This window comes from Salarias fasciatus, chromosome 4 (genome assembly GCF_902148845.1).
Source record: "Salarias fasciatus chromosome 4, fSalaFa1.1, whole genome shotgun sequence".
NCBI lineage: Eukaryota > Metazoa > Chordata > Actinopteri > Blenniiformes > Blenniidae > Salarias > Salarias fasciatus.
The window spans coordinates 5,126,760-5,150,518 of NC_043748.1; the positions used below are offsets into that span (position 1 = coordinate 5,126,760).

The following is a 23,759-nucleotide window of genomic DNA, read 5'->3' on the forward strand; positions in this document are numbered from 1 at the left end:
CTTTGGTCATTTTTACACCAGCAGATCGTCTTCTTCCTATTCCCTCTCTCCAAACACAAATTTCTTGCATGTCCTCACTGCATCCACGAACCTTCTTCCTCATTCCCCAGCATCATTTTCCCTGTCATCCTCCCTTCACACATGACCAAAATCAACAATATAGTGTCAGTCAGTTTTAATAAGTAAAGTAAAACCCAAGTATGGCTCTCTTTTTATTTTTGTGCTCTAGTTTTGTGTATGTTTTATATTGCTTGTTCCATGATGATATGTGTTTGGTAATTATTTTCAGTTTTATTTATCTATTGAAACACAATATGACATGATTTGTGTTTTGAGACATTCATTTAAATGAGCTTGGATGATATGACTACTGATAAATGGGGCAGGAGCACGTGAACCAAGCTATTGAATATAACTTGATTTTTGTTGTTTGGGTTTTGTCATTTTTTTTGCACACTTAAATTATAGCAATGGAATATACAAGATAAATGTAGTTATGTGATAATCACATGGCAGGTTTGAGGAATGTCCCTTAAAAGTAGATATCGACAAGCACAACGCTTGAACTGCAAAACCACATTATTAGAAATTATTTTGTCATGTGAGACAAGAGGATCAGGAAGAAAAGACAAAGTCTTGCATATTTCTTTCACTCGTTTTATTGAGCGAACCCTTCAGTGTTAAAGCGGGTTGTGGATATGATGAGGCTGGATGTCCTCCTCCTCTGGATTTATCGGTATTTCTCGGACAGAGCCACGGCGACCTGCTGCAGGAACTTGTCCATGGAGACGTGCACCTCTGGAGTGAAGTCATTGGGGAAGTAGACGGCCATCACCGTCATCATGTTATGGAAGAGGGTCTGTCAGGAGAGAAAGGCACACAGTCAGCCTCCATGCCTGCAGAAATGTCCTTTTCGCTGCGTAACAGGTGGCTGCTCCAAAGCTCTCACCCTGTGGTTGGCAGGGTCCAGCCTCAGCTTCAGAGCGTGAAATTCTCCCAACTCGGCCAGGCCTCCGACAAGGTCGTCGATCTTTGACACGGCATCTCCGACAGCGTTCATCATGTTGGCACCGTGCTTCTTCACTTGTGGGGAGTTAGGACCGAGATCGGTGAAGTTGGTGAAGTAAACCTTAATCTGGGGGTAGGCGGCCAGCATCCTGAGGACATGAAGCAACGAGGATATCACAATGTCACCACGTTCTGAGCATCAAACTTTACTTTGTGTTGAGAATGAGGCAGAGCAACCAACCTGGCCAGAGAATCGCCTCCCATCTCAGAGGCCTTCGGGGCCATTTTCTTCCAGAAGGCGGTCACCACGGCCTTGTCTGTTGCACTGAGACTCATCTTGGCCTTTTCTTCAGCTCGTCAGGAAATATTCCGATATGAAAATGTTGGTAGAGACACGGTGCTGCAGCCTGCTTTTATGCAGCCATTCTGCACCGCACCCCAAGATTCAGTTCCAACCACGCCTGTTGTTTGAGCAAATATGCCAAATGTTTTCAACCTCCTCCTTGAGATAAAGACAAACACAGCCCCTTTTAATTGTGTACATCAGTAGAATTATTTTAATCAAGATTTCTCATATCTTACTCTTGCACGTTTTGATGTGACTGAACTGAATTGACGTTTAAAGTTGGAGTGATTAATCAAAACCTCCGGACCATAATTTGTTTCAGTGAACTCAAGAGACCCTGAACGTGGTCAAGTGATTCAGTGGACCGATTAAGAGTGCAGCACCATCACGAAACTACAGGATACAGGATCCAGCCAGCAGGTCAGCAGTCCATCAATATTGTGGAGGTGTTGGTGAACTTGGCTTATCTAACTTTTAAGATTATCATAAGCGACAATATATTGATCAAGTTATTAATTATGACTCCAGTCTGAGTCCAGTCAGCTCAAACCCACGACTGCTCCTTCACTCTTCTCTTTTGCTCCTCTGGGCGAGGATGAAGTCTCCAGACTTCTTCTGAGCTCAAAACCTACAACATGTCCTCTCGATCCAATACCCACCAGCATCCTGCAGACCATCTTGCCCATAATCAAACCTGCAGTCACGCACATTGTCAATTCTTTCCTGGAAACAGCATTTTTCCTGTTACTTTTAAAGAAGCCCGCATCACCCCACTGCTCAAAAAGCCTCATGTCAACCCAGCCCAGGCCCGTCTCACTTCTGCCATTCCTGTCGAAAATACTGGAGCGCTCAGTATTTAACCAAGTCTCTGAACATCTGCGGAACAACAACCTGCTTGACCCTTTTCAGTCAGGCTTCAGATGCAACCACTCCACCGAGACTGCACTCCTATCAGTGAAGTATCTCTGCAGCTGGCAAGAGCAGCTGGTCAGGCCTCTTTCCTACTGCTGCTGGACTTGTCTGCTGCCGTTGACACAGTGAACCATCAAATCCTCTTATCCACACTCTCTGACCTAGGCCTCTCAGGTTCTGTACTGTTGTGGCCTATCAACAGGGGTCCCTCAGGGGTCTGTGCTTGGTCCCTTACTCTTCTCTCTGTACACCACCTCACTTGGTGCAGTGATTCGCTCCCATGGCTTCTCCTACCACTGTTATGCTGATGACACTCAGCTCTTCCTCTCTTTTCCACCTGACGACACAACAGCCTCAGCTCGGATATCAGCATGTCTGGCTGATATCTCCACCTGGATGAAGGAAAGCCACCTTCAGCTAAATCTATCTAAGACTGAACTCATGGTCTTTCTAGCTTGTCCATCTGTCCAGCCTCAGATCAGCGTCCAACTTCACTGGAGCCTACTTGTGCCCACAAACCCAGCCAGAAACCTGGGTGTCATGATTGATGACCAGCTGACCTTTAAGGTTCACGTGGCCTCAGTTTCTCGGTCTTGTCGTCATACCCTCTACAACATCAGGAAGATCAGACCCTTCCTGACCCAACAGGCCACACAACTTCTGGTTCAGGCTCTTGTGATGTCTTTCTTCTGGCACGACTCTCTGCATGTAGAGTCAAACCTCTACAGATGATCCAGAATGCAGCAGCACGTCTGGTCTTCAACCAGCCCAAAAGAGCTCATGTCACTCCCCTGTTCATCTCCCTTCACTGGCTTCCAGTTGCAGCCAGAATCAAATTCAAAACTCTCCTCCTGGCTTACAAAACATTTTACAAGAACTGCTCCAGCCTACCTGGATTCCCTGATCCAGGTCTACTCTGCTTCACGCTCTGCATGTGAGAGATGCCTGGTGTTTCCAGCCCAGCACAGCTCTAAACCTCCAGTCAGACTCTTCTCCTCTGTTGTTCCCAAATGGTGGAACAAACTACCAAACTCTGTGCGTTCGGCCGATTCCCTTACTGCTTTTAAGAGACAATTGAAGACTCAGTTGTTCAGAGAACACCTTGGCGCTTAATCCGACTCCACCTTAAGGGTAGAATAAGTCAGGTGGTCCAAAATCCAGCACTTATTGACTCGCTGACTAAGTTGACCAAAAAAAAAAAAAAAAGGGGGGGTTGTGGTTGGCACTTCTTCTGCAACTTGATGGCAACTCCTTTGACCATTCACACTTGAAGCAATTGAAGCACCTACTAAAAGTTTCTTTCTTATGTCTGAATCCTTGCTTGTGTTGTATGCCGCTTTGGACAAAAGCGTCTGCTCAATGAGAATAGAATTGCAATGGAGAGTAGAATTGTCGAATGACTCAACTACTGGATCCGGAGAACAAAAACCCACTTGCTTTCATCCATCTTTAACACAGCGAAATAACACTGACAGCATATAATCTCATTCAAATATCTCAAATATGTTTTACTTTTGTTTCAGTTTTATGATTCCATTTTTTTATTAACCAAGATAAAACAATTATCTGTGTTGAATATATTTTATTTATATAATCTGCTGAAAAACTGCATTCTTACATCCAGAATTATCCATGAATCAGTTTGAAATAAATTCTCTTCCTATGTATTATTAAATCGGGAATTTTATTACGTAATACTTCAGTTAAATTCAGTTCAATTCAGTCAGATTAAAACTTAAAACTTAATTTGTGAATTTTACGCAAAAAACGTGCAATTTAAGATATTAGAAATGACATATCTTGATTAATATAATTCTACTGATGTACACAATTAAAAGGGGCTGTGTTTGTCTTTATCTCAAGGAGGAGGTTGAAAACATTTGGCATATTTGTTAAAACAACAGGCGTGGTTGGAACTGAATCTTGGGGTGCGGTGCAGAATGGCTGCATAAAAGCAAGCTGCAGCAACGTGTCTCTACCAACATTTTCATATCAGAATATTTCCTGACGAGCTGAAGAAAAGGCAAAGATGAGTCTCAGTGCAAAGGACAAGTCCCTGGTGACCGCTTTCTGGAATAAAATGGCCCCGAAGGCCTCTGAGATGGGAGGCGATTCTCTGACCAGGTTGGTTGCTCTGCCTCATTCTCGACACAAAGTTAAGTTATATGCTCAGAACGTGGTGACATTGTGATATCCTCGTTGCTTCATGTCCTCAGGATGCTGGCCGCCTACCCCCAGACTAAGGTTTACTTCACCCGCTTCACCGATCTCGGTCCTAACTCCCCACAAGTGAAGAAGCACGGTGCCAGAATGATGAACGCTGTCGGAGACGCCGTGTCAAAGATCGACGACCTTGTCGGAGGCCTGGCCGAGCTGGGAGAGCTGCACGCTCTGAAGCTGAGGCTGGACCCTGCCAACCACAAGGTGAGAGCTTTGGAACAGCCACCTGTTACGCAGCATAAAGGACATTTCTGCAGGCATGGAGGCTGACTGTGCGCCTTTCTCTCCTGACAGACCCTCTTCCACAACATGATGCTGGTGATGGCTGTCTACTTCCCCAATGACTTCACTCCAGAGGTCCACGTCTCCATGGACAAGTTCCTGCAGCAGGTCGCCCTGGCTCTGTCCGAGAAATACCGATAAATCCAGAGGAGGAGGACATCCAGCCTCATCATATCCACAAGCCGCTTTAATACTGAAGGGTCTGGTCAATAAAATGAATAAAGAAAGACTTTGTCTTTCATTTGAAGTTTTCCAGTTCAAGCACATGCATTTCAATGATTATTTTTAACGGACATTCCACATGCCATAGTGTGATTATCACATAAGTATATTTATCTTGTATATTTCATTGAAATTATTGATCCCCTCGAGTTGAAAAGACGAGCTCAACAGTATTCTGTTTACAGGCGTTTATTGAGCCGTGAAAACTCATTGGCCTGGTCGAGGGGATCAAAAGACCTTCATGAAAATGCACCATCAGGAAATAAACTCCACAGCTGTCCCTCTCTGTCTCTCTTACATGATCTTCTGCATGCTCTTCTGCATATGTGCATCAACATAAATCATCCTCCTGGGAACTAGGAACCACATTTTAATGAACTCTTTAACATTAATCCTAAAATATGCAAAGCAGCGTGCTTCAGACGACCTCCCACCCTGAGGATTCCTTGTTCGTCCAGGAAAGGATCCAATCTGTACAACCTGCTTGCTTTGTCTTTGGATATTCCTTTCTTGTCTTGAATACCTTTGATCTCCTTAGCAATGGCTTCCCTTTGGACCATGCTTATGATGTGAAGTTCAGCATCTGTTCTTTCTTTAAGACTTGTAGCCTCATTGCTTCTTTGAACCACACCTTTAAGTTCTTCGACAAGTCGTATGAGTCCGGCTATAGCTTTAACTAGCTTCATCCAGCTGGAGAACTTTAGAAAACGATCAAGCAGTGAGGTTCTTGTAGTTGAGATTTTGTGTACAATAACCTTGCGAACTTCTGGGACATCCACAGCAAGGTCTCCCACCATAGTGTCTTTATTTGGAAGTTCAAATTCTGGACCCTTGAGCCAGCTGGACACAATGAGTTCTTTCATCTTAAGACCCCTTGAGGCGTGATCGGTAGGGTTTTCTTCAGATGTCACATGTCTCCATTGACTTGGATCAGTGGTATCTTTGATACGCTGGACTGGTTTTTCCCCAAAAATGTGGAATCGTCTAGCCTCGTTGGTAATGTAATACAGAACTACACTTGAGTCTGTCCAGAAGAACTCTTGAACATTTTCCATTTGTAATTCCTTCCTTAGCAAGTCACTTGTGCGGACTGCCACAACAGCTGCTGACCGTTCAAGTTCTAGTGACCTTTATGGGGGCAAATCTGGCTTTACCCATAACTAGAGAAACGTGGACTTGTCCTGTCACACTGATTGCTCTCAGGTAGGTACATTCACCATACCCCGAGACACTTGCATCCGAAAGTGATTAAACTCTTGTCTTTGAACCTCTGTGAAACCCTCTGGCAGGTAGCATTGCTGGATCTTGACATCAGCTGGATTTTGTAGATCCAAGAGCCATGACTCCCACCGTGAACGATCATCAGATAATGGTTTGTCCCATCCAATGTTTTCTCAGCATAAATTGTTGGAGAATTTGCTTTCCAAGCAAAATGAAAGGTGCTACAAAGCCGAAAGGGTCAAAGATGGACACCACTGTTGATAAGATTCCTCTTCTGGAGACCGGACGTTCATTTACAACTACTCTAAACTGGAACTGATCTGAGGTGACGCACCATTTGACTCCCAGAGCTGTCTCGATCTGTGGCTCACCCAAGTCTAAGGCTGTGTTCGAAAACGCATACTTACCTACTACTCATACTAACTTATTGAGTATGCAGCGCGTTTACACTGGCAGTATGCGATTTTGAGTAGGCGAGAAGTTCCCGGATGCATACTGCATTTGCCAGAAATGTTGAGTAGACATCGTGAGTTCACTACTCATACTGAAATTACCCAAGATGCAATGCGATGCACATTTGAATAAACTTTATTTAATTCACAATGACTGTTTCTTAATGATGTACATTTAGCAAGCTGAGCATGGTACTAGATACAATTTTCCCTCCAATTTTTGTGCTAGTAGGTATGTTCTGTTTCAAGATTTCTGATTGGATTTACATTGATTAAAAATAGTAAAAAAAAAAACAAAAAAAAAAAAAACACTTACATCTGACAACAAGTCCATGTTGAAAGCAACCATGATGTACTGAAGATGGCGAGCCGATCTTCGTTGAAGAGCCGAAAAAAACTCTCCGTCGGTAAGGCATCATAACTGGCATCATAACTGGTCCGTTAACGAGACACCGGTCCAAACGGCGATGTTAAGCGAGATATATTGCTGAAAGATTGGCTTCTTGTTTTCAAAGTAAAAGCACAGATTTATCACTGAGGTTTTTTTTTTTTTTTTGCATGAGAAAGGGAAAGGGGTGGGGGTTTTTTGTGAAAATAACCAGAAATGCGTTGCTCACTGCAGCTGGCGTGAATTTCGCCGAATTCGTCCGAACAAAATCATAAACGTATTCGAACAAATAAACGACACACTCGGGCTCTAAATGACCACTTTGTCGCCTAATTTACAAAAAAAATCTTGATGAAGTTATACATTTGAAGAGTTTAGAGCTGAAGTGAAATCAGCTTTAGCCGGTCGATTTCTGCTCAGGGAGGAGTGCAATGCATTGTGGGTTATTATGTAGTATGCTGTGTAAACGCTTTGCATACTGTTTGATGGACTGAGTAAGCAGGATGCAGGATGGATAGTATGAGTATGGAAGGATGTAGTAGGCAGTATGCGGTTTCGAACACAGCCTAAGTCTTTCTTCTTTACTGTTTCTGCACATTCTTCCTCAGGAAGTGATGCAAGTACTCTTTGGGAGTTGGAAACAAACATGAATTTGTAGTTTGCCAGTACTGCACAACTGCCTCGCCTCACTGATTAAGTGAATAGCTTCTTCTTCTGTTATCACACTTATTAAGCAATCATCTACGCAGAAGTTTTTCTCAATAAAATCAATGGCTACTTCACTGAAGTGACCTTGTCCTTGGGCAGCAATGTTCTTGAGGTCGTAGTTTGCACAGTTCACAAGAGGTGAACTTTCATCCTGTAAACTGAGGGTTCAGCGTGGACATCTCTGTTATCCCACCAAAGAAACCTTAAATAGTCCTGATCTGCCTTTCTGACATGGAACTGATGAAACATTCGTTCAATGTCACTTATGACTACTACTGGACCCTTGCGAAACTGACAAAGAACTCCAATTAAAGAATTTGTCAACTCTGGCCGGTATCCTCATCAGCAGTTTTAGGCTGCTGCTGCACCTCTACAACTTCCTTGTTTCCTGTAATGTCTTGCTGACTTCAGATTCAGCCATTTTAGAGGTAGCTTAGGTTTCCTGTAACTTAAACTGGGATTATCTTCAACTTTAATGAAGTGTCAACAAATTATTCAACTTGAAATTATACATTGTCCTTCACAGCTTAAATGAACTTACTTTAAAGGGGCTGTATCATGCAAAATTCACTTTTGTATGTTTAACCTTGTTATATAGTTATGTACTCACTAAAAACACCCCCAAAGGGTTTTTTTCCTTCCTGCCTGTGCGTTTGAGCTTTCCTCCTTGTTGTGCTGCTCAGAGAGGCAGCCCCTCCCCTACCCAAAACGCTCTGTTTCCCACAGTCACGTCACACGGTGAAGATGGCTCCCCTGAGCCCCCCTCCCGCAGGCCCTCGGCAATCAGCGTTGCTGCTTTTTGTAACTCCAATTACAGAAATAAACTTTGACCATCGTCTGAGAGCAACAATCAAGCAAGAGCAAGAGTCTGAAGGGTCTGCTCTTGGTGAGTTTCTAACAGGAAAAGAAGTTTTCGTGTGTCTTTGCGTGCAGAGAAGCTAGAGTTAAAGAGCTAAAGCTAGCCAGTGTATTTGTTTTGAAGCGCTGATTGGTTGAAGTTCGCTGTCAGTCAAAGTCCACAGGGGCAGAGGCGGGATTTTCAGTGGAACAGAGCGTTTTCTCTTCCGGGTTTCAGAGTTAGCCCCAGAAAATCTTTTATTTCTCACAAAATGACTTTTCCTGAGCGCCAAAAATAAACTATTACCATGTTAATGTCATTTCTAGGGTTTGGACTAGCTAAAAAAGCATGATACAGCCCTTTAAACTTATTTGTTCCCTGCTATAAAAGTGACTGAATGTATCATAAGCACCTTCACAGTAAGCTCACTAAAAAGTGAAACAAAACATTTCGGTGCTCACATGGAGTGTCGGGGGTGGGGTTGGGGTTGGGGTTGGGGGAGGGGGGGGGGGGTGTATGGCATCCCGTACACTGCCGCCTAGTTCATCTATACCCACAGCGGCCCTGCTTTAAAGCTCGTGTCCGGAGTTTCCATCCGTTTCCAGTGTATCATTTTTTAACAGAGCTAAAATGTGTTAGTCTGGTTTAATACTATGATATAATATTAGCATAAAGCAATACAAAAAATTATTTATGAGCTCCGCCTTCGTCTCACAGACCCCCATGTTATCTGAAAAAGCGCCGGTCAGCTTCAGCCAATAGATTTCGAGCTTCCGCCTTGTCGTGCTGTCAATCAAGTGTGCTCGCAGCCAGAGAGCACGGCTGCTCGCCCAGGCAGAGGTGAGTTAGCTACGCAGCAGCCGCCCCGCTTACCTCGGATATATCCATTGTCTGCTGAACATCCACCGTAAACAGCTAAACATGGAGGATGCTGTCGGACTTGGAGGCTCTCATTTTCACCCGACAGATAATGCGCGTGCACAATTAAAGGGACGTGGCTTGGTCGCTCTTGAAAGCAGAGGGAGGGCGGAACCTCGAGCCGGATTATAACAAACCTCTCTCTTTCAAAACTCCGGACACGAGCTTTAAGGCCTGTCACGGCTTCATGCGGCACTCTAGGCAGTTCTTCCAGTGCTGCTGGAACCTTGAGGACATTGCCTGTGATGTTGATGAGGCCCTCTGGCCAGACAGAAACCGGAGGCATGATGCCCCATGATGCTTATGCTTGAATGTGGGTGGGGGGTGGGGGGGGGGGGGGCATTTAAAAATAAATTGTTTTGTCTGAAAATTTGTGATGTTTTGTTTGTCTATGAGAGAAGGGGGCACTGTCTTTAATTCAGTGTGTTCCATTTCAATAATTGTGTTTTCAGCGTTCAGTGTTCTGTACATGGTAGTGTTCAGCCAAAAGCTTAGTTGTGTTTATTCAATGAATGTTATGTGTGTGTCATGTGAAAATATGGCTGTGTTTACCAAATGACACACACACAACACAAGTTCCATTTTGTGAACACGTTAATAGAATTGATGGCAGAGTTGTTTTTCAAGGGAATGTAAGGGTTTACCAATTTGTGTGTGATGTTTGGAGTTTTGTGTGTGCAGTTTTGAAAAAAACGTACAGTTTTGAGAAACATGTTTTAGCAATAAAAAAAACCCTGTAAACTCTTATCACAATAGAATGGTTATGGGTCTTCAACTGGTATTTACACGTCTTTGCTTACTTAGAAATCATCTAAACTTAATAACATTCAGCAAGTGAACATAACATTAGAAAATACTGCCTTGTTAGCAGACAGAGCCCCTTTAACATGTGAGTTATTCCACTTCTTTACATTTAACTTGTTTTAAATGTGTACTTCGTGATTAAACCCATAATGCTTCTTAACTCAGTTTGCCTCTTGCACAGTTCAATGTATAGCCTATGTACAGGCTTATCTGCTGGATGTTAACTTGCACAATGATAACTTGCTTGCAGCTCCGTTGGCTATGGGCTGAGATCGACGTCATCTCTCCCACCTCAGGCATGAGTTTTCACTGTTGATCCCCTCGAGTTGAAAAGACGAGCTCAACGGTGTTCTGTTTACGGGCTTTTATTGAGCCGTGAAAACTCATTGGCCCGGTCGAGGGGATGAAAACACCTTCATGAAAATGCACCATCAGGAAAAAAAACTCCACAGCTGTCCCTCTCTTTCTCTTTTATCTTCTGCATGCTCTTATGCATATGTGCATCAACATAAATCATCCTACTGAGAACGAGGTACTTTAGTTCCACATTTTAATGAACTCTTTTACATAAATTCTAAAATATGATTCTAACTATTTATTTATTTATTACTGACCTTCAATCGATATCAAATTATGAAATGAAATTATGAAATTGTGTATTTATTAAAACTGCTTCTGCTGGAAGTTACAGAAATAATTTAAGTGTGCAAAAAAAACAAAAAATAAATAAAAAATGGACAAAACCCAAACAACAAAATGTTTATATTCAGTAACTTGGTTCTCGTGCTCTTGCCCCATCTATCATCCAAGCTCATTTGTATGAATGTCTCAAAACACAAATCATTTATCACATTGTGTTTCACTCGATAAATAAAACTCAAATAAATAATAAATAAACTCAAAATAATTACCAAACACATATCATCATGGAACAAACTGTATAAAATCTACACAAAACTCGACACAAAAATAAAAAGAGAGCCATACTTGGGTTTTACTTTACTTATTAAAACTGACTGATACTATATTGTTGATTTTGGTCATTTGTGAAGGGAGGATGACAGGGAAAATGATGCTGGGGAATGAGAAAGAAGGTTCGTGGATGCAGTGAAGACATGCAAGGAATGTGTGTTTGGAGAGAGGGAATAGGAAGAAAACAATCTGCTGGTGTAATAATGACCAAAGAAGGGGTTATGAATTTGTACTGTAATGACGTTAAGTCTGAACATGAAGATATTACACCAGGAAACTAAAATATGCCAGATGAAAAGAGGAAAGAATGATTCATATTCAAGTGCAGATGTTTATTTTAAATTGCAGATTTGCCTGAAAAAGTTAAGTTTGATTTGTTATTCTTTATTTTATTGTTTGCATTAAAATGTTTATGAAAACCTTTAATGAGAGAGCTACAACTGAAAAAGGTTTTGTTTTTTAATGCTCTCTTATTACCTAAAGTCATATAAGTTTCAGGTGTGGCCCTCATGGCTCAGGATTTGTGATACTGCATTATCTTTCATTTCAGATGGCCACACCCACTGTTCTGAAATTGCACATTTTTAAAGATGTCTTCACAGCTAATAGTGAACAATGTTCCACTCTTTCATACATCTGAAAGTGTGAATGTTTGATGAAAGCATGAAATCACATCAAGAGGAAAGCATCATTGTTAAGTTGGTTTTATATATCGATGGACTAATGATAATTTAATGAATTATGAGAACCATCGCACTGGAAAGCAAAAATAAACCAAATTTATCAACAACACCTACAAAATATTGTCCTCCTGTGATGGGCAGCCGACCTGTCCAGGCTGTATGGCTGCTGGATGGAAGCTGGATTAGTGGATGGAAATAGACCGAAAAACTAATTCTCAAAAGATGCATTTTTATTACAATCTTATTTGGAGCATTGTGCAACAGCTTCAAGGACATTGGTCAGATAAAGACGCATTTCAGAGGAATGGATATGGTGTGTAAAGGTGCATGGCCTGACGGTATCCACTGAGCCTTCTTCATGTTCTCCGTGATCTGCAATGCATTTCCCAGTCCACCCATCACCGCCAGGACGGCTGCGGTCATGGACAAGTTTCCAAAAAGGGAAAAAAGTGTCTCTGAGCCAAAGAAAAGGCAATCAGACACCTGAAAGTCTACAGATAATAACGCAATTGCAAGTTTTGTACTAAACACGGTCAAAAAATGACAATAATACAAAAGTAGATGATTTTACTAAAGTTTAGAAAGGAACAATGGCCCGTTAAGAATGGGCTCCAGTTTCTCCGACATGGAGCTTCCCTGCAGTTATCCGTCCGCTCAGTCACGTGACCACCTTATGGATTTATTGGGTTCATTTTCACCAGATAATGATCAGATACTTTTTTGCGAGACTAATCTGGAGGTTTTGATTAATTACTCCATGTCACAATCTCAGCGCTCAAACACCATGAGACGATGGGAAAACTGGGTTGTTAGGGTTATTTACATCACTGGGGAGAAAAAAACAAAGCACGATACACACACACACACACACACACATATATATATATATATATATATATAGTGTGTGTGTGTGTGTGTGTGTGTATATTTTTTTTTTTTTTTTTTTTTTTCAAGACGAATCAATTGTCGTCCCAGGCCATTTAACTAATGGTGAACATCAAAAATTATTACTTGCGCTTTAAAACTTGCTTAGAGATACATTTTATTCAGTTTATTGTTTAAAGTTTTGTGAAATTCAGACTCTCTACTTCATTCATTACTAATCTTCAACATATCTCAGTATATGCAAGCCTTCAATAAATACGTAAGGAAAACACCAGGAGATTCCTTTTTTGTTGCGACACTGAGGTTCTTCATCATTTATTTAATACTTCAGTTAAATTCATGCTATTTAAGATATTTCAAATGACATATCTTGATTAAAATATTTCTGCTTATGTACACAATTAAAAGGGGCTGTGTTTGTCTTTATCTCAAGGAGGAGGTTGAAAACATTTGGCATATTTGCTCAAACAACAGGCGTGGTTGGAACTGAATCTTGGGGTGCGGTGCAGAATGGCTGCATAAAAGCAGGCTGCAGCACCGTGTCTCTACCAACATTTTCATATCGGAATATTTCCTGACGAGCTGAAGAAAAGGCAAAGATGAGTCTCAGTGCAACAGACAAGGCCGTGGTGACCGCCTTCTGGAAGAAAATGGCCCCGAAGGCCGCTGAGATGGGAGGCGATTCTCTGGCCAGGTTGGTTGCTCTGCCTCATTCTCGACACAAAGTAAAGTTTGATGCTCAGAACGTGGTGACATTGTGATATCCTCATTGCTTCATGTCCTCAGGATGCTGGCCGCCTACCCTCAGCTTAAGGTTTACTTCACCCACTTCACCGATCTCACTCCTACCTCCCCACAAGTGAAGAAGCACGGTGCCAACATGATGCTCGCTGTTGGAGACGCCGTGTCAAAGATCGACGACCTTGTCGGAGGCCTGGCCGAGCTGGGAGAGCTGCACGCTCTGAAGCTGAGGCTGGACCCTGCCAACCACAGGGTGAGAGCTTTGGAGCAGCCACCTGTTACGCAGCGTAAAGGACATCTTCTGCAGCATGGAGGCTGACTGTGCGCCTTCTCTCCTGACAGACCCTCTTCCACAACATGATGACAGTGATGGCCGTCTACTTCCCCAATGACTTCACTCCGGAGGTGCACGTCTCCATGGACAAGTTCCTGCAGCAGGTCGCCGTGGCTCTGTCCGAGAAATACCGATAAATCCAGAGGAGGAGGACATCCAGCCTCATCATATCCACAACCCGCTTTAATGCTGAAGGGTTGGTCATTAAATGAATCAAAGAATATGCAAGACTTTGTCTTTCATTTGAAGTTTTCCATTTTCAAGCAATTGTGCATTTCAATGATTATTGTTATGTTAAAGGACATTCCACATGCCATAGTGTGCATTATCACATAAGTATATTTATCTTGTTAATTTCATTGAAATTATTGATCCCCTCGAGTTGAAAAGACAAGCTCAAACAGTATTCTGTTTACAGGCGTTTATTGAGCTGTGAAAACTCATTGGCCTGGTCGAGGGGATCAAAAGACCTTCATGAAAATGCACCATCGGGAAATAAACTCCACAGCTGTCCTTTCTCTCTTACATGATCTTCTGCATGCTCTTCTGCATATGTGCATCAACATAAATCATCCTACTGGGAACTTGGAACCACATTTTAATGAACTCTTTAACATTACTCCTAACTTATGATTCTAACTATTTATTACCTCCGCCAGGAGATTCTGTAGTCATGTCGGTTTATTGGTTGGTTGGTTTGTTGGTTGGTTTTTTAGCAAGATCCGGAAAAGTAATTGACGGATTGCAATGAAACTTTGTGGAAAGGTGGGTCTTGGGGTAACTTCGAATGATTAAATTTTGGTGATGATCCGGATCACTGTCTGGATCCAGGAATTTTTTAAAGGATTCTTATCATTGAGAGATAGGGAGTCTTTCACATGGTTGGGCAGGCCCGCCGACAGGGGACGACAAACGCCTGGTTCACACAGGACACGCCGCCTCCGACGCGGAAGTGGGAAGCGCCGCACACCGACTGTCAGATCGGCGCAACTGTTAACCTATCTGACAGGTCATACAGGACACGGGGGACAGCGGCGTCCGTAGCGGCCCGCGCCGTGGACCGCGGCCGCTCTGCTCCTCTCTATTTTCTCCACGAGCTGCGTGCCGTGCACCGCCAGTTGTAAAGCTGGACAGAGCAGATTCGCATTGTTGGTGACTGATTTGAGCTGTGGCGGAGGTCTGTGTGGTCACTCATCAGCAGTTGGAGTGTCGTCACGCATCCATCTTGACCTTGGGTAAACATCAGTGACCTTAGCCAACTTCCACACATTCCTTGGTGCATTGTCATCTTGCACAATCACGATGTCACCAATTCTTGCATTTCGCTGTGTTTTGTGCCACTTTTGTCACTTTTGCTGGTTCAACAGGCACTCTCTTCTCCATCTAGACCAGAACTCATTGGTCAGATATTGCACTCTTTGCCATCTGTTGCGGGGATAAATATGTGCCTTCACAAAGTCTCCAGGCAGTGGCATCACTACTGATGACTTCATCGTTAGTATGTGAGTTGGCGTGACAGGTTGTGGCCCAGTTGGATCATTGAGTAAGTGTGCTGTTAAAGGCCTGCTGTTTATGATTGCCATGACTTCATAGAAGTAAGTTCGCAAGGAGGAACTATCAAGTCTTTGAGATGACTGGTCCAGAATGGACGTAAGTACACTTTTTACAGTGCTGATCTGTCTTTCCCAGACTCCACCCATATGGCTGGCAGGTGGAGGGTTCCAGACAAATTCACAGCCCAGTTGCTTTAGGCGTTCTTGATTCATTTCTTTCAAAGCCTTCAGGAACTCATGTCTTGCACCTACAAAATTAGTGCCCTGATCAGATGGAAGCTGTCTGACGTTTCCTCTGATGGCAATGAAAGTACGAAGAGTATTTATTAATGCATCTGTTGTCAAATCGTCAAGCAGTTCAATATGAACTGCACGAGAGCACAGACATGTAAATAACAAACCGTAGCGCTTCAACTGCTTTCTTCCCTCTTTGACCAAAAATGAACCACAGCAATCCATCCCGCAATCGGTAAAAGGAGGAGTTGTTTCCATGCGTTCACGCGGCAGGTCTGACATTTTCTGATTTCAGTGCTCCTTCGAAACTTCCTGCACTTCACACACTTGTAAATACATGAAGACACAGCATGACTGCATCCAAGTATCCAGATTCCATTTGATCGCAGCTCATTGATCGTCATGCCACGCCCTTGGTGTTCCACTTATTGATGATGGTGCTTGATCAGTAACTGTGATACATGGCTGGTACTTGGTAAGATTGCTGATGCTGACATGTTGATGCAAAGCAGCGTGCTGCAGACGACCTCCCACCCTGAGGATTCCTTGTTCGTCCAGGAAAGGATCCAATCTGTACAACCTGCTTGCTTTGTCTTTGGATATTCTTTCTTGTCTTGAATACCTTTGATCTCCTTAGCAATGGCTTCCCTTTGGACCATGCTTACGATGTGAAGTTCAGCATCTGTTCTTTCTTTAAGACTTGTAGCCTCATTGCTTCTTTGAACCACACCTTTAAGTTCTTTGACAAGTCGTATGAGTCCGGCTATAGCTTTAACTAGCTTCATCCAGCTGGAGAACTTTAGAAAACGATCAAGCAGTGAGGTTCTTGTAGTTGAGATTTTGTGTACAATAACCTTGCGAACTTCTGGGTCATCCACAGCAAGGTCTCCCACCATAGTGTCTTTATTTGGAAGTTCAAGTTCTGGACCCTTGAGCCAGCTGGCCACAATGAGTTCTTTTCGCCTTAAGACCCCTTGAGGCGTGATTGGCAGGGTTTTCTTCAGATGTCACATGTCTCCACTGACTTGGATCAGTGGTTGCTTTGATACGCTGGACTCGATTTGCCCCAAAAATGTGGAATTGTCTTTTTGACAAGTAACTTGTAATTGTATTGGATTACAATTTTAAAGTAACCCTCCCAACCCTGGACACTTGCATCCGAAAAGTGATGAAACTCTTGTCTTTGAACCTCTGTGAAACCCTCTGGCAGGTAGCATTGCTGGATCTTGACATCAGCTAGATTTTGTAGATCCAAGAGCCATGACTCCCACCGTGAACGAAGATCATCAGATAATGGTTCGTCCCATCCAATATTTTCTCAACATACTGTAAATTGTTGGAGAATTTGCTTTCCAAGCAAAATGAAAGGTGCTACAAAGCCGAAAGGGTCAAAGTTGGACACCACTGTTGATAAGATTCCTCTTCTAGAGACCGGACGTTCATTTACAACTACTCTAAACTGGAACTGATCTGAGGTGACGCACCATTTGACTCCCAGAGCTCTCTCGATCTGTGGCTCAACCAAGTCTAAGTCGTTCTTCTTTACTTTTTCTGCACATTCTTCCTCAGGAAGTGATGCAAGTACTCTTTGGGAGTTGGAAGCAAACTTATGAATTTGTAGTTTGCCAGTACTGCACAACTGCCTCGCCTCACTGATTAAGTGAATAGCTTCTTCTATTTTCACACTTATTAAGCCATCATCTACGCAGAACTTTCTCTCAATAAAATCGATGGCTGCTTCACTGAAGTGACCTTGTCCTTGGGCGGCAATGTGCTTGAGGTCGTAGTTTGCACAGTTCACAAGAGGTGAACTTTCATCCTGTAAACTGAGGGTTCGTTGTGGACATCTCCGTTATCCCGCCAAAGAAACCTTAAATAGTCCTGATCTTCGGATGACATGTGTACGGCGCCCACATGTACAGCGCACACTGCCGCCTAGCCTGTTCGGCCGGGTACCGGGTCCAAAATTTTTACGCTCCACTTCAACATGTGTAAAAATGACTAAAATGCTGTGAGGATGTTTCTTTCAATTGAGTCTCAAACAATAAGCCTTAATCTCACTAACTGAAAGCTCAAACTGCACTTTGATGACCGAGTGTTGATTTATAACAACTTTAAAATTCGTATGCAACATTCGACACGCCCCCCTCACCCGCACCTGCCGACACCAAAACGCTACAGACGCACGGTCCGTCTGCTCCATCCCAACATATTTGGTATCTTGTGAAACTAGAAAAGCTGCTCTTTAAGCTGACACCAGGCAGAATATTCTCTGAGCCGACCAGCTCCCCGTCAGCGGCAAAACAAACCAAAAGCCGATCTTCACATTTCACAGCCAGCACCTCAGATTGCATGATTCTCACACACTTCATTGCCAAATCTCAAAGCTATTCACACAAAACACTACATATTTTATTCCTTACCGTTGTGTGGTCATTTTCCACCTATCCAGACTCTCCTCTGACCAAAATTGACTTCATAATCCTCTAGCGAAGTGAAAGAGCGTCGTGCGCCACAATGTTTATATGCTGCCTCGTGTCGCCATCTTGTGGTCTCGTCGTTAACCCTGGAGCTCTAATCACGTTTGTTGATGTTCTACGTCTTGCGAGCTTTCCAACGATATGTTACACGTGACTGGGGGCTCATCCAGCTGGGAGACAGCTTCGAACATAACCCCACGAGCGCCGCCGCCATCTTGGATCGCAGGTGCGCCGGTGCGCACTGCAGAGTGAGACGCACGCGGATGGCAATTAGTGATTGTTTCTGATATATTTGGCAATTTTTTAATTCTGAAACATGCACATTTATCTTCATTGAGCTTTTTTTACAGCTAATTGTACGTTGTTTTGTTTTTTTCTTGATGCGCATTTTGCAGATATTATTGTTTACATATTTCAAAGGGTATTTTTTTGTTTTCTCAGTGATATAATTGGCTATTTTTGTATTGATTATATTATTATAAATATATTTCAGTTGGAAGCTAAATGTTATGGTTCAGTCATGTATAAAAATGTATTTCATACTGTGCACAATACTGTGCACAATTATGATATGATATGCCCTTATGATAGTAATTTTACCATTCAAACAATACCTCATGCTACCATCAAACAACACACTAATGTTCACTTTTATTTAGCCAAGCAAAACTATATGCGTCAGAAAGCAGAATGAAGTCACAAACCAGCTCACAAACTTGTTCTGAAGAACAAATACACATACGCACGCACACAAACAAATGCAGCCTGACAGTTGTCAATCTCAGAGCATCTGCTGTCCATGGTGCTGAAAACTCAGATTCTCTGAATCTGTACCCTCTTGATACAGCTTAAATATGAAATGAACACAACTTGTCTAAAATTACACAATCTATTCAGATAGATACAGACACAGCTATCTATATCTTTTGGAATTCATGTACATATATCAGAAAAAAATAGACTCTGCTGTCTCTTATAGTTAGAGCACACAAGGCACATTCAAATAGGCAGGTGTTTAAGACCAAAGCATTCTGATAAAGATAATATTTTTGAAGGTTTTACTGACTCACCATTGGCTCCGATGTTAGGTTTTGGGCTAGCATAGTGTTTAGCATACTTTTTAACTCCCTCCAAAGAGTTCAGATCAAGTTCAAAGAAAAAAGTAGCTCATGCCGCACAGCCAATCAGCGCTGGCTTACAGCTCTGATGCATTCACGACAGTCATAATGTAAAAAATTGGCAAATTGGAGCCCACAATCATGTGCGTATACTTTCTCGCACACACTGCACATTTTATTATAATAATTTATTAGGAGTAAATGTGAACACATCACATGAAACGGGGCCCTATGACCTTGTGGGCCCTGGGGCGACCGCCCCTTGCCCCCACTCCGCGACAACTGACACTATATTGTTGATTTTGGTCATGTGTGAAGGGAGGATGACAGGGAAAATGATGCTGGGGAATGCGAAAGAAGGTTCATGGATGCAGTGAGGACATGCAAGGATTTTGTGTTTGGAGAGAGGGAATAGGAAGACGACAATCTGCTGGTGTAAAAATGGCCAAAGAAGAGGTTAGGAATTGTACTGTAATAAAGTTAAGTCTGAACATGAAGATATTACACCAGGAAACTAAAATATGCCAGATGAAAAGAGGAAAGAATGATTCATATTCAAGTACAGATGTTTATTTTAAATAGCAGATTTGCCTGAAAAATTTAAACTTGATTTGTTATTCTTTCTCTTATTGCTTGCATTTAAATAGCTATGAAAACCGTTAACGAGGAGAGCCACAACTTAAAAAAAGGTCTTTTTTTTTTTGTTTTTTGTTGCTCTGTTATTAACTAAAGTCAATTAAGTTTCAGGCGTCCTCATGGTTCCGCATTTGTGATACTGCATTATCTTTCATTTCAGATGGCCCACGCCCACTGATCTGAAATTGCACATTTTTAAAGATGTCTTCACAGCTAATAGTGAACAATGTTCCACTCTTTCATACATCTGAAAGTGTGAATGTTTGATGAAAGCATGAAATCACATTAAGAGGAAAGCATCATTGTTCAGTTGGTTCTCCGTGATCTGCAATGCATTTCCCAGTCCACCCATCACCGCCAGGACGGCTGCGGTCATGACGAGTTTCCGAAAAGGGGGGAAAAAAAGTGTCTCTGAGCCGAAGAAAAGGCGATCAGACGCCTGAAAGTCTACAGATAATAACGCAATTGCAAGTTTTGAACTGAACACGATTAAAAAAAATAAATAAATAAAAAATCGGCAAATCATACAAAGTAGATGGTTTTAGAGGACAAATATCCCGTCCAGAACCTGGGGTCCAGTTTCCCCGACATGGAGCTTCCCAATGATGGTGCTGCTCTCAATCAGTCTGCTCAGTCACGTGACCACCTTACGGATTTATTGACTTCATTTTCACCAGATAATGATCAGATACTTTTTTGTGAGACTCTGTAATCTGGAGGGTTTTGATTAATTACTCCATGTCACAATCTCAGCCCTGCAACACCACAGACGACGGAAACTGGGTGGTTAGGGTTATTTACATTAGGAAAAAACAAAGCACGATAATACTTTCTTTTTTTCAAGACGAATCAATCGTTATCCCGGGCCATTAAACTAATGGTGAACATCAAAACTTATTACTTGCTTGGAGATACATTTTATTCAGTTGTTTAAAGTTTTGTGAAATTCAGACTCTCTCCTTCACTCATTACTAATCTTCATCATATCTCAGTATATGCAAGCCTTTAATAAATACGCAAGGAAAACACCACAAGATTCCTTTTTTATGACTAAGGTTCTTCATTCATCATTTATTAATACTTCAGTTAAATTCAGTTAAATTCAGTCAGATTAAAAACTTGCACAGTTTAATTTGTGAATTTTACGCAAAAAACATGCCATTTAAGATATTAGAAATGACATGTCTTGATTAAAATAATTCTACTTATGTACACAATTAAAAGGGGCTGTGTTTGTCTTTATCTCAAGGAGGAGGTTGAAAACATTTGCATATTGCTCAAACAACAGGCGTGGTTGGAACTGAATCTTGGGGTGCGGTGCAGAATGGCTGCATAAAAGCAGGCTGCAGCACCGTGTCTCTACCAACATTTTCATATCGGAATATTTCCTGACGAGCTGAAGAAAAGGCAAAGATGAGTCTCAGTGCAACAGACAAGGCCGTGGTGAACCGCCTTCTGGAAGAAAATGGCCCGAAGGCCGCTGAGATGGGAGGCGATTCTCTGGCCAGGTTGGTTGCTCTGCCTCATTCTCGACACAAAGTAAAGTTTGATGCTCAGAACGTGGTGACATTGTGATATCCTCATTGCTTCATGTCCTCAGGATGCTGGCCGCCTACCCTCAGCTTAAGGTTTACTTCACCCACTTCACCGATCTCACTCCTACCTCCCCACAAGTGAAGAAGCATGGTGCCAACATGATGCTCGCTGTTGGAGACGCCGTGTCAAAGATCGACGACCTTGTCGGAGGCCTGGCCGAGCTGGGAGAGCTGCACGCTCTGAAGCTGAGGCTGGACCCTGCCAACCACAGGGTGAGAGCTTTGGAGCAGCCACCTGTTACGCAGCGTAAAGGACATTTCTGCAGGCATGGAGGCTGACTGTGCGCTTTTCTCTCCTGACAGACCCTCTTCCACAACATGATGACGGTGATGGCCGTCTACTTCCCCAATGACTTCACTCCAGAGGTGCACGTCTCCATGGACAAGTTCCTGCAGCAGGTCGCCGTGGCTCTGTCCGAGAAATACCGATAAATCCAGAGGAGGAGGACATCCAGCCTCATCATATCCACAACCCGCTTTAATGCTGAAGGGTTTGGTCAATAAAATAAATCAAAGAAATATGCAAGAGTTTGTCTTTCATTTGAAGTTTTCCAGTTCAAGCATTGTGCATTTCAATGACTATTTTAACGGACATTCCACATGCCATAGTGTGATTATCACATAAGTATATTTATCTTGTATATTTCATTTAACTTATTGATCCCCTCGAGTTGAAAAGACGAGCTCAACAGTGTTCTGTTTACAGGCGTTTATTGAGCCGTGAAAACCCATTGGCCTGGTCGAGGGGATCAAAAGACCTTCATGAAAATGCACAATCGGGAAATAAACTCCACAGCTGTCCCTCTCTGTCTCTCTTACATGATCTTTTGCATGCTCTTCTGCATATGTGCATCAACATAAATAATCCTCCTGGGAACTAGGGACCACATTTTTATTGAACTCTTTAACATTATTCCTAAAATATGATTCTAACTATTTATTTATTATTTATTTATTTATGTTATTTATTTATTTATTTATTTATTTATTTATTACTGACCTTCAATCGTATCAATTATTAAATGAAATTCTGAAATTGTGTATTTATTAAAACTGCTTCTGCTGGAAGTTACAGAAATAATTTAAGAGTGTGCAAAAAAAAGAAAAAATAAGACAAAACCTAAACAACAAAATGTTTATATTTAAAAACTTGGTTCACGTGCTCCTGCCCCATCTATCAGTCGCCATATCATCCAAGTTCATTTAAATGAATGTCTCAAAACACAAATCATATGTCATATTGTGTTTCAATAGATTAAATAAAATTCAAAATAATTACCAAACACATATCATCATGGAACAAACAGTATACAATCTACACAAAACTCGAGCACAAAAATAAAACAGAGCCATCCTTGGGTTTACTTTACTTATTAAAACTGACTGACACTATATTGTCGGGTTTGGTCACGTGTGAAGGGAGGATGACAGGGAAAAGGATGCTGGGGAATGAGAAAGAAGGTTCGTGGATGCAGTGAGGACATGCAAGGAATGTGTGTTTGGAGAGAGGGAATGGGAAGAAGACAATCTGCTGGTGTAAAAATGACCAAAGAAGAGGTTATGAATTTGTACTATAATAAAGTTAAGTCTGAACATGAAGATATTCACCAGGAAACTAAAATATGCCAGATGAAAAGAGGAAAGAATGATTCATATCAAGTTCAGATATTTTAAATGCAGATTTGCCTGAAAAAGTTAAGTTTGATTTGTTATTCTTTCTGTTATTGTTTGCATTAAAATATCTATGAAAACATTTAATGAGAGAGCTAAGTTTTTTTTGTTTTTTTTTTTTAAGCTCTTTTATTAACTAAAGTCAATTAAGTTTCAGGCGTGGCCCTCATGGTTCAGGATTTGTGATACTGCATTATCTTTCATTTCAGATGGCCACGCCCACTGTTCTGAAATTGCACATTTTTAAAGATGTCTTCACAGCTAATAGTGAACAATGTTCCACTCTTTCATACATCTGAAAGTGTGAATGTTTGATGAAAGCATGAAATCACATTAAGAGGAAAGCATCATTGTTAAGTTGGTTTTATATACTGATGGACTTATGATAATTTATTGAATCATTATGAGAACGATCGCACTGGAAAGCAATAATAAACCAAATTTATCACTGCACCTACAAAATATTGTCCTCCTGTATGGCTGCTGGATGGAAGCTAGATTAGTGGATGGAAATAAACCGAAAAACAAAGTCCACCCA

The 23,759-nt window shown here is 42.0% G+C and overlaps 5 protein-coding genes across 5 annotated transcripts in view; 3 read left to right on the top strand and 2 right to left on the bottom strand.

Moving 5' to 3' along the window:
- Positions 1-17,708, bottom strand: part of nprl3 (NPR3-like, GATOR1 complex subunit) — a 35,638-nt gene extending 17,930 nt beyond the window's left edge. Inside the window, exons 1-2 of the mRNA XM_030088735.1 lie at positions 17,696-17,708; positions 11,337-11,341 (exon numbers count right to left, since the gene is read on the bottom strand). The gene's annotated coding sequence lies outside the window, so the exon portion shown is untranslated. The remainder of the gene's footprint in view (positions 1-11,336; positions 11,342-17,695) is intronic.
- On the bottom strand, positions 649-1,408 carry LOC115386463 (hemoglobin subunit alpha-A-like). Its single transcript, XM_030088740.1, has 3 exons — positions 1,250-1,408; positions 950-1,157; positions 649-859 (listed from the first exon to the last, which is right to left on the bottom strand). The coding sequence occupies exons 1-3, from the start codon at positions 1,342-1,344 to the stop codon at positions 731-733; spliced, it is 432 nt and encodes a 143-aa protein (XP_029944600.1). The 5' UTR covers positions 1,345-1,408; the 3' UTR covers positions 649-730.
- Positions 4,231-5,029, top strand: LOC115386464 (hemoglobin subunit alpha-A-like). Its single transcript, XM_030088741.1, has 3 exons — positions 4,231-4,390; positions 4,483-4,690; positions 4,781-5,029. Exons 1-3 carry the CDS (start codon positions 4,296-4,298, stop codon positions 4,907-4,909), a joined length of 432 nt encoding a protein of 143 aa, XP_029944601.1. The 5' UTR covers positions 4,231-4,295; the 3' UTR covers positions 4,910-5,029.
- On the top strand, positions 13,375-14,129 carry LOC115386462 (hemoglobin subunit alpha-A-like). The gene is made up of 3 exons (XM_030088739.1): positions 13,375-13,553; positions 13,646-13,853; positions 13,943-14,129. Exons 1-3 carry the CDS (start codon positions 13,459-13,461, stop codon positions 14,069-14,071), a joined length of 432 nt encoding a protein of 143 aa, XP_029944599.1. The 5' UTR covers positions 13,375-13,458; the 3' UTR covers positions 14,072-14,129.
- A 3,606-nt stretch (positions 17,709-21,314) lies between the features above and the next one.
- On the top strand, positions 21,315-22,075 carry LOC115386967 (hemoglobin subunit alpha-A-like). Its single transcript, XM_030089442.1, has 3 exons — positions 21,315-21,463; positions 21,556-21,763; positions 21,854-22,075. The coding sequence occupies exons 1-3, from the start codon at positions 21,369-21,371 to the stop codon at positions 21,980-21,982; spliced, it is 432 nt and encodes a 143-aa protein (XP_029945302.1). The 5' UTR covers positions 21,315-21,368; the 3' UTR covers positions 21,983-22,075.
- The last annotated feature ends 1,684 nt before the right edge of the window (positions 22,076-23,759 follow it).